At 34.0% G+C, this 10463-nt stretch overlaps 1 protein-coding gene across 1 annotated transcript; it reads right to left on the minus strand.

The window, feature by feature from the left end:
* Positions 1-3241: 3241 nt before the first annotated feature.
* On the minus strand, positions 3242-3763 carry LOC100426798 (DNA-directed RNA polymerases I, II, and III subunit RPABC4). The gene has a single exon (XM_015129076.3). It carries the CDS (start codon positions 3724-3726, stop codon positions 3550-3552), a length of 177 nt encoding a protein of 58 aa, XP_014984562.1. The 5' UTR covers positions 3727-3763; the 3' UTR covers positions 3242-3549.
* Positions 3764-10463: the final 6700 nt, after the last annotated feature.

Here is a 10463-nt window from a genome sequence, read left to right on the forward strand (position 1 = left end):
TTCCATTTTTTCTAGCTTTTTACATTATTCTTCCAAAACAATTGCTATAGTCTCACAGTCCCTTTTTTGCAACATTAAATAGCATATCAAAGATAAAATAATGTGAGCTTCTCTTTAAGAACTGCTATATAGGCAATATATATGATGTTTCATAAAAAATTGTACCTGTTTTTAACCAGAATGCTCATTCTTCTCTGTATTCTGGGCAGTAAGGACTTTTTCTTCAAAATAAATGCTTTCAAGTTCCGTTTTTCACCATAAAGTGAAGAAAACAGCTAATAGAGGCTGGCATTTTAATATAAAATGTGACAGTCACCAAAAAGCACTAAGCAGAATTATGAATTCTGAGCTCAGAAGAGAAATACAACATTATTGTACAAAGAAACAAAAGTAAAATGAGAAAAAGAAAAATATGTTGCAGCAAAGACTGAGAGGTTTTCCAATGAATTTAATTTAAACTTTCCAAAAACCACATTCTGATGCAGCAAGAAAAGGCAATTTTCAATATGGGACCTAGAGAAGAAAGAATTGGCAAAATGGGAACTATTATGTGAGCCACCTGAGAAGGACTGTCATTATTTCCTTGGCCCAAAAGAACTAAACCTAGTTCATCATATGAGATAAAATTACAAGAATAAATTAACATAAAAAGAGCCACAAATATCTCCTGTCAGTTTGTATCAGTGGACTGAAGAGGATGCTGTAATTATCAGTCTACCTAACCAAATGAATCTCTTCTACTTTTATCTCTACCCTCCTTCAAAAAGTGTTTACATTTTTGTGGTAATATTTAGTGGACAGGAAAAGTATATAACCTGGGAGAGGAAGAGATTTATAATTTTAAAAAGAGATGGTTAACATACATAATAAAGATCTAGAGGAGAGAGTAAAATCTAATAGGTTGGAACAGAAAGAAATTCATTCTGCTTTGGGGGTAAACTGGTGAAGGAGGAGTTTCATAGGGTATATGATACATTCATGTTGAAGAAAATAGAAACAAGGGTAGATAAGATTATTATGAGTCAGAAGTATTGAATTGAATTTTCTTTAATAAATGATAAAAGATGGAAATAAGCAATAAAATTTTAATTGACTATATATTTTACAGATTTAATTCATTTTATATGTGATGACACTGTAAGATTGCCCTATATAATCACACAGTCCATAGAATTTATAAAGCTAAAATAAAATGTATTTAATGTAGACCAAATAGAACATTAATTTATTCTAAAGTGTATGTTATAGCATTTTCAACAATTTGTTTTTGGTTTTTGAAATGATTCATGTATCAAATCACCTTCAGATAATTCTACATAAACATATATTTGATATATTCCACTGGAGTAGGAAGAAAATCAGCCACCCAAAGACATCTGTCTATTTATCCCCTAGAACCTGTGAATATGGTTTTTTAGGTGACAAGGGGAATTTTGCAGATGTGACTAAGGTGAAAGACCTTGTAATGAGGACATTATTCTGGATTATCAAGGTAGGCCTAATCATGAATCTTTAAAAAACCTTTCCTGTGGCAAAGAAATGTGTTACAACTGTGTTAAAGTTAAAAGATAGTGATTCTGCTTTCTTTGAAGATGGATGAAGCAGCCCAAGAGCCAAGGAATATGATTCGTGGTTCTTCACCATTTTGCCCCACAGTAACACATATTTACATGAGTAACTCTCCTGAACCTACTCAGATTTTGACTATTAGGTTGCTATGTTCTTAGTTATGTGCATTCTTGGTGAATGAAAGGTAACTTTATAAGTTTTTAGCTTGTTAATGTAGCATTTGAATGTGTTATGATATTTTGGTGGAAAAGAGTTCTGTAAGTAATTCAAAATGGCAGTCAAACATAAACTATCTTCATTGAATTAAATCTAAATGTATTTATTCTAATATTAATAACTAATTTGTATTAAATTGACTTTTGTATAAAGTATAAATGAATGAAGAGAAAGAGATCAAACCAATAAAGATTTGTGAAAAGATTATCTTGATAGAATTAAAACCATACTGATAAAATTTAAGCTTAATTTGGAGCATAGTGTGAAAGGTAAAAAAATAAATTTTATCTCAATTAACAAAGAAATTATTTGGAAAAAATTGCACTGACTGATATTTTTGTTGTTAATATGGAAAAAAAAACAAATTTTCAATAATATTTTATAAACTGAACAATAAAATACAAAAGGAAAGGAGATTAATTTACATGGAAGATGTGAATAAGAAATTATTTTTTCAAATATCCCATACACTGGGAATGACATACTAAGGAGAGTAGTCTGTTTCCCCTCCTCTTTTCATGGTGGAGAATATAGTCTCAGAAAGAGTAAAGATCAATTTCTCATAGATTAACAAGATTTAATAGAGAGCCATGGTTGAGTAAATGTATCCCACACTTGGTTTCCCTATGTAGAGAGGAATGTCTACTGCTAAACTTCCATGGATCTTTAATTCATTTAAAATTTGAAAGCACTGGAAGTTAAAGGAATTCACTTATTTTACTTTGGAACATTTGTTTGAAATTTGTCCAGCATAGAACAGAAATTAAAATGCCAAAATTCAGATACAAATTGGAAAAAATATATATAATTTTTCTATCAGGTAGCATATATGAATACTGATTTAGCTAAGAATCATGGAAACCTGAGACCTCATTCAAATCCAATATAGCTATTCAAGAAATACTGCCTGCCTTCCCTGGATCTCTCCTTTTTTCTGTTGTAATGCTTGATGCCTCGATCAAGCCCACTTGACAGCTGCCTCTTTTTAAATGATTTCTTAACCTCTTACTGTCCATCTTTTTCAGTTACAGTCTTTTGTTTTGTTTTGTTTGTTTGTTTTTTTTTGGTTTCCAATAAATTTATTTAATCAGAACTTCAGAGGGTTCTAGAAACCTGCATTTTTAACAAGGACTGCAGATGATTCTAGGTTTTGATTAAAAGTATGGTTTGGGGAAGCAACTTTGCCCTTTATTGTGTGTCAGATTACATATACAATGAAACAAAAAGTAATGTAATGGAACAAAAAATTGCTTTATACAGAATATTAGTAGATACCCAAATACAATATGGTCTTAAAGATAAAATCATGTGTATATATAGTTGTATTCCTAAGTACAGTAGTGCCCCCCTCATCCAAAGTTTCCCTTTCTGTGGTTTCAGTTACCTGTAGTCAACCACATTCTAAAATAGGTGAGTACTGTAAAAGAAGATATTTTGATAGCAAGAGAGACCAACGACATTCACATAACTTTTATTACAGTATGTTATCATTGTCCTATTACATTGTTATTAATCTCTTGCTATGCTTAATTTATACATTATACTTTATCTCATATATATATCTCACATATATATCATAGTATATATAGAAAAAACAATGTATAAAGGTTTGGTACTATCTGAGGTTTCTGGAGTTCACTGGGGGCCTTCGAATGTATCCCCCAAAGAGAGAACTACTGTATGTAAAATCGAAATACAACAATCAGAAACGTTAAGACAGCAAATCCAAGTATAAGTGAAGACACTCCTCTGAATTCCCAGGTTTCATCGAGCATCAAAAACAACCAATCTTTTAGTCCTTTTCTTGTACATTATTCTGTATCCACATTCTCTGCATCTGATTGGATCCCTAGATTTTATTTCATTTTCTGTGTGACATTCTCCACAGATATATATCATTGGTTGTTGCTTTGGAGGTTGAACGTCCTTCTGGGTGTCCATTGTTAGCCCACAGCACGGAAAAACTTCCCACTCCCCAGTTACAGTCTTTTTACAAATGTTGATGCACATTTTGATTTTTAATCTTTTTCTTTTATTTTTTCTCCCAACTCAGTTCACAAGTCTCCCTGAAAATATCAATATAGCTTCAACTTCTACAATAATGTATGTTGATTTTAAATCATACATTATTGGGAAAAAGAAAACCAGTTTGGGATCAGATTATCAGTACTTCTAGGATGGTGGCTTTTGTTCATTGACAAAAAATAAATTAGAAGACTGCTAAATATCCAGTAGATTTTTTTTATTTTTATAAAATAAAAGTAACAACATACATATTTTAAGGCAATCCAAAAGATAAAAAGGTCTGATATATCTTCCTATAAAAATTTGTATACACATTAAATTAGATAATTAGAAAAGCTAGTATTAATTTTCTAAACTAATCTACTTTACTAAGCATTTCAGGTTAAGAATGATAGATACATTCTGTGTACAAGTTGATTTTCAAGTTAAATGTTTCATAGCATTTAAGTAAGTTGATAATCCCTAATTTGTCTTTATGTTCTTGATTTTGAAAACAATAACAATTTACATGCATTTTTACCAGTTGTTATTCATTTCTAATGTTCTTATTAAAATTGTGACTCATTACAATTTGATAGATAATTTTTCAAAGGTGGAAATCAATGCAATAAAACATGGCTTCAATTATGCTCTAAACCACTTCTAAAGAATAAATTATTCACATTTAAATTTGTTTTGTTAAGTAGTCATACTACCTGTGTGAATTGAATTATTTTCAAACTGTAATTCAAGCTCGACATGTTAATATTTGTGTGGATTAAAAAAAAACTACTGTGTATCTCATTGCATCATCGACACAGCATATCTACCTTATAAAAGTGGAATGGATGCCAATCACATAGAAGCCACAGTTATGCTTTGCCAATTTGTAGCATTTACTGTGATTTATTGATTGAGGATTTTATAAAAGATACTTTAGAATTTATACTTCATAGAGTGTTTGCAATTTTATCATGAAGGTTCATAGACCAAAGTTTTCACAATAAAATATCTTTATTTAAAATGATACATAGACTTTTGTTGAATTCCATATGGAAAGTTAAATACAGCACCGTATCTGTAAATAACAGTAATGTATATTACTGATAGACACATGAATTTAAATCTAAAACTATGCAGGCATATCATTCCTACTGTAAAAATCAGGGAGAATATTAAATGATAGGATTTGACAAATTAGTATTTGCTCAGGAGAAGGTACAGTTCTTATATTCAAAATATCTTCTCGTTGGTCTTACAACATGGAGTGTGTTCTCTGTTGTCCACTCTCTCTTACGCTTTCCAGCGTATATACTTTAGTCCTGCACATTGAGCATTTCTTTCTAAATTCACTGCATTTTCCCTTTAAAATGCCATTGCATGTCTGACTTGCCATTTTTTTAGAATATTCTACTGCAACGGAACATGTAAATTTTGCTAGCAGTGGATCTTACACGTACATTACTCAACAGATGTTCTAACAGAGGAACTAAAGAGGATAAAAATGTGTAGAATAAAAGGTGCAGCACCAAATACAGCACTTTAAAGAGCCGACTTGACAGGTTAGTAGAAGAGTCAAGAAGCATCCATAAATTACCAGTTTTATTTACGAATCAGCGTTGATTTGGTATCATTTAATTAAATAAATCACCTTTATATTTTATGTGTAACACGAGTAGCAGAATAAGCATCTTAGTGGCTGTTTCCTTCAGTGTCATATGATGGAAGCTTGCCCTGAGTGTCTTAATTTTTAAAAGTTGTAATTGCACGAGTATGACTACTGATGAGAACAATACACATTTCATGCCTCCAGAATTTTAAAGACACCAGTTGTTGAGTTTAACAGTTCATTAGTCACTTCATACTTCACAGGCTCTTAATTACTTTTTTTTTTCTTTTCATATCAAGAAAGATTTCCATAGCAAGTAAAAAAAAAACCATAAAAGAATATCAGGGATTTTTGTCATACATGAAATAAAAATATACATGAAGAGAGAAGAAAAAGGAAATAAACAGGATGAAAGTGACACTTCAAAGGACACAGTGATAATGATTAGTAACTTTGTGAGAAGGTACCAGTCATCTGACCATCTGCTCCAGACAGCATAACACACAAGGTTAAAGAAAAGAAAATACTTAGCAATTCAGACTTTGCTCAGTTTTTACTAGCACCCTCTTTAATTCACATAGTCATTGTTTAATGGAGATGGGATCGCCAGAAACAGAACTATTGTGTGAGAAGGGTTCAAGATCCCACCACCATCATCTCAGTCAGGGCCATAGAGGTTGTATAAATCTTGTGAAAGCCCAAGGGAGTCAGAAAAATGTAGTCTTTAAAAAAGATTCATTTAGGCCAGGTGCCGTGGCTCACTCCTGTAATCCCAGCACCGTGGGAGGCTGAGGTGGGCGGTTCACGAGGTCAAGAGATCGAGACAATCCTGGCCAACATGGTGAAACCCTGTCTCTACTAAAAGTAAAAAATTAGCTGAGCATAGTGACGCAAACCTATTGTCCCAGCTATTCGGGAGGCTGAGGAAGGAGAATCGCTTGAACCTGGGGGGCAGAGGTTGCAGTGAGCTGAGATTTGCGCCATTGTATGTACTCCAGCCTGGCAACAGAGCGAGACTCCATCTCAAAAAAAAAAAAAAATTCATTTAGTGAAGAAATCTGAACTGTGGAGGCTATTTATTGAATCCTTAACATCTAAAAGGAATGAGTCTCTCCATTCATAATCAGAGTGTCTTAAAAACAAAGTAGTAATGCCTGAGTGAGCCTCGAGAAAGTAAATGAACCTTTTCAACTTTCCTCATCAAGAACTTCCCTAGATCTAAGATCATTCGGACACAGGAAGGAGAACATCACACACTGGGGCCTGTCATGGGGTAGTGGGAGGGGGAGGGAGAGGGATAGCATTAAGAGACATACCTAATGTAAATGACGAGTTAATGGGTGCAGTACACCAACATGGCACATGTAAACGTATGTAACAAATCTGCACGTTGTGCACATGTACCCTAGAACTTAAAGTATAATAATAATAATAATAAAGAACTTACCTAGAACATGGTAATATTTTCCTGAAGTTATTTCTGACTTAAACAGCATCATCTCTGCCTTTGTTCCTTAGGCTCAACTTGCCCCAACATCTTAATTTTCTGCTCTTCTAACGGAATACCTGAGATTGGATAATTTATAAAAAGAATGAAACAGTAATTTCTCACAATTCTAGGGGCTGGAAGCCCAGAATCAAAGCACAGGCATCTGGTGAGAGCCTTCTTGCTGTGTCAACACATGGCAAGAAAGCAAGAGAGAAAGAAGGGTCCTAACTTGCCTTTTTACAGTTGTATTAGTTTCACCCATAAGGGCAAAGCCTTCATGGCCTAATCACCCCTTCAAGGTACCACTTTTTAACACTGTTACAATGACAGCTGAATTTTTACATGAGTTTTAGAAGAGACACCCAATTAAGTTATAGCAATATCTACCCACTTATTCTAATCTGTTTCTAAAGATTTCCATTTTCTTTGGCCTGTGTTCATGTAATTCCCAAGCCCTTTACAGGCACACCTCCTTTTATTTTATTACACTTCACTTTGTTGTACTTCACAGACACTGTGTTTTCGACACATTGACGTTCTGTGGCAATCCTGTGTCAAGTAAGTCTAATGGCAGAATTTTTCCAACAGCTTGTGCTCATTATGTCTCTGTGTCACATTTTGATAACTCTGGTAGCATTTCAAACTTTTTCATTATTATTATATTTGTTATGGTGATCCGTGATCAATGATCTTTGCTGCTACCATTGTAATTGTTTTGGGAACCCAGGAACTGCACCCATATTAGGCAGTGAACTGTGCATATTCTCACTGCTCCACCAACTAGCCATTCCCCCAGTTGGTTCTCTCTCCCCACACCTCCCTATTTCCCGCAGCAGACCAATATTAAAATTAGGCCAGTTAATAACCCTACAGTGACCTTTAAGTATTCAAGTGGAAGGAAAAGTCACAAGTGTGTGACTTTAAATCAAAACAGAATTATTAAGCTTTGTGAGAAAAGCATATCAAAAGCGAAAATAGGACAAAGCTAGGCCTCTTGCACCAAACAGCTAGCCTAGTTATGAATGCAAATAGAAAGCTTTTGAAAAAAATTAAAAGTGTCCCTCCAGTGAATACACAAATAATATAAGAAGCCTTAATGCTGATATGAAGAAAGTTATAGTGTTCTAAATAGGAGATCAAACCAGACACAACATTTTCTTAAACCAAAGGCTAATTGAGCAAGGCCCCAACTCTTCAGTTCGATAAAGGCTGAGAGAAGTGAAGAAGGTGAGGAAACAAAGTTTGAAATGATCAGAGGTTGGTTCATGAGTTTTTAAAAAATATACTATTTCAGTGACATAAAAGTCTAAGAAGAAGTAACAATGCTGATGTAGAAGCTGCAACAAATTATTCAGAAAGCTAGCTAAGATAATAGATGAAAGTGGCTACACTAAATGGCTAATTTTCAGGGTAGATAAAACAATATAAAGAAGATTAAAACTTCTTCTTTATATTGGAAGAAGATGCTATCTAGGACATTCTTTGCTAGAGAGGCGATGTCCATGCCTACCCTCAAAGGACAGGCTGACTCTCGTTAGGGACTAATGCAACTGGTGACTTTGCTGAAGCCAGTGGTCACTTACCCTTTCAAAAATCCTAGGGCCCTTAAGAATTATGCTGCATCTACTCTGCCTGTGCTCTATAAATGGAGTAACAAAGCTTAGATGATAGCACATCTGTTTACAGAATGGTTAGCTGAATATTTTAAGCTCACTATTGAACACTACTATTCAAAAACAAACAAAGAAAAAAAAAACAGATTCCTTTCAAACTATTAGAGCTCATTGGCAACAGCTCTGGTCACCCAAGATCTCTGATGGAGATGTACAAGGAGATTAATGTTCTTTTCATGCCTGTTAACACAGTATCCATATTGCAGCCCATGGATCAAGGAGCAATTTCCACTTTCAAGTCTTATTTTAAAAATGTATTTCATAAGGCTATAGCTGCCACATATGGTAATTTCTCTGATAGATCTAGGCAAAGCAAACTGAGAAAATTCTGGAAACAATTCACCGTTCTAGATGCTTTTATGAACATTGATAATTCATGAGATAAACTCAAAATACCAGGATCAACACTTGGAAGAAGTCAATTCCAACTCTCATGGATGAGTTTGAGGGGTTCAAGATTTCAGTGGAGGAAGTAGCAGCAAATGTGGTGGAAATAACAAGGGAAATAGAAATGAAACCTAAAGATGTGGCTGAATTGCTCCAATTTTATGACAAAATTTGAACATATGAGGAATTGCTTCTTGGGGATGAGCAAAGAAAATGTTTTTTGAGATGGAATCTATTCCTAGTGATGATGATATAGAAATTGTTGAAATGACAGCAACAAATATAATATATTACCTAGACCACATTGGAAAATCAACTTCAGGGTCTAAGAGGATTTACTCCAAATTTAAAAGAAGTTCTACTATGGATAAAATGCTATCAAAAACATCACATTCTACAGAGAAATCTTTCTGAAAGAAACAGTCAGTGGGTACAGCACTCTTCATTGTTGCCTTATGTTAAGAAATTGGCACAGCCATCCCAACCTTCAGCTACCACCATTCTAATCAGTAAACGGTCACCAACACAGAGGTAAGATCCTCCAGCAACAAAACGAATATGACCTGCCGAATGCTTAGATGATCATTCACATTTTTAGAAAATAACATCTTGAAATTAGGGTATGTACATTATTTTTTAAGCACAATGCTATTGCATACTTAACAGAGTATAATATAACATAAACATTACTTTTATATGCACTGAGAAATCAAAAAAGTTTGTGTGACCTGATTTATTGTGACACTGACTTTATTGCAGTGATCTGGAACTTAATCCACAGTATCTCTAAAGTATGCCTGTACCTGTCCTGACTAGGACTCAGCATAGGCTTGACCAAGCTCAAAACAAAACATTGACCAATGCAATATACTCTGATAGATCTAGGCAAAGATCTTTGGGAGTTAATTTCCAAATGTCATTCGCCTTCGTCTTTTCATGGGCTCTCACAGTGCACTGTGCCCCAGAAGAACAGTCCTCTGCCTCACCTGTCTTCCCAACATTTGTTTTTATTATTTTTGTAACTTTTATTTTGAAAAAAATATTTATTCACAGAAAGTTGCAAAACCAGTAGACAGGGTCTATGTACCCTTTACCCAGTTCCTCTAAGCAGTTATACCTTAGGTAATTGCAGTATAGTATCAGAACAAGTACATTGACATTGGTGCAATGAGTGTGTCTAGCTTTAGGCCATGGTATCACCTGTGTAGATTCCTGTAATCACCATCACAATGAAGATAAGGAACTATTTCCTCACCAAAAAGATCTCCCGTGTACTATCCCTTTATAGTCATACAAACCACCTTGTTCACTAACCCCCTCACCCCTCCTTAAAGCCATACCATTATTAATGTGTTCTCTATATCCGTAATTTTATTATTTTAAATAATGCAATATTTGTTATTTTAAAAAACTGTTACAATTTAATAATGTTAATAAGTAGAAGCTTACAGGATGTGAGCTTTTGGGGTTGGCTATTTTCACTTAACATTATGCCTCTTTTATAACTGAATGTGTT

The sequence above is a fragment of the Macaca mulatta genome, chromosome 2 (assembly GCF_049350105.2).
Source record: "Macaca mulatta isolate MMU2019108-1 chromosome 2, T2T-MMU8v2.0, whole genome shotgun sequence".
Lineage (NCBI taxonomy): Eukaryota > Metazoa > Chordata > Mammalia > Primates > Cercopithecidae > Macaca > Macaca mulatta.

Coding starts and splice junctions, on each gene's coding strand:
- LOC100426798 (XM_015129076.3), bottom strand. CDS start 3,726: ATGGACACCCAGAAGGACGTTCAACCTCCAAAGCAACAACCAATGATA.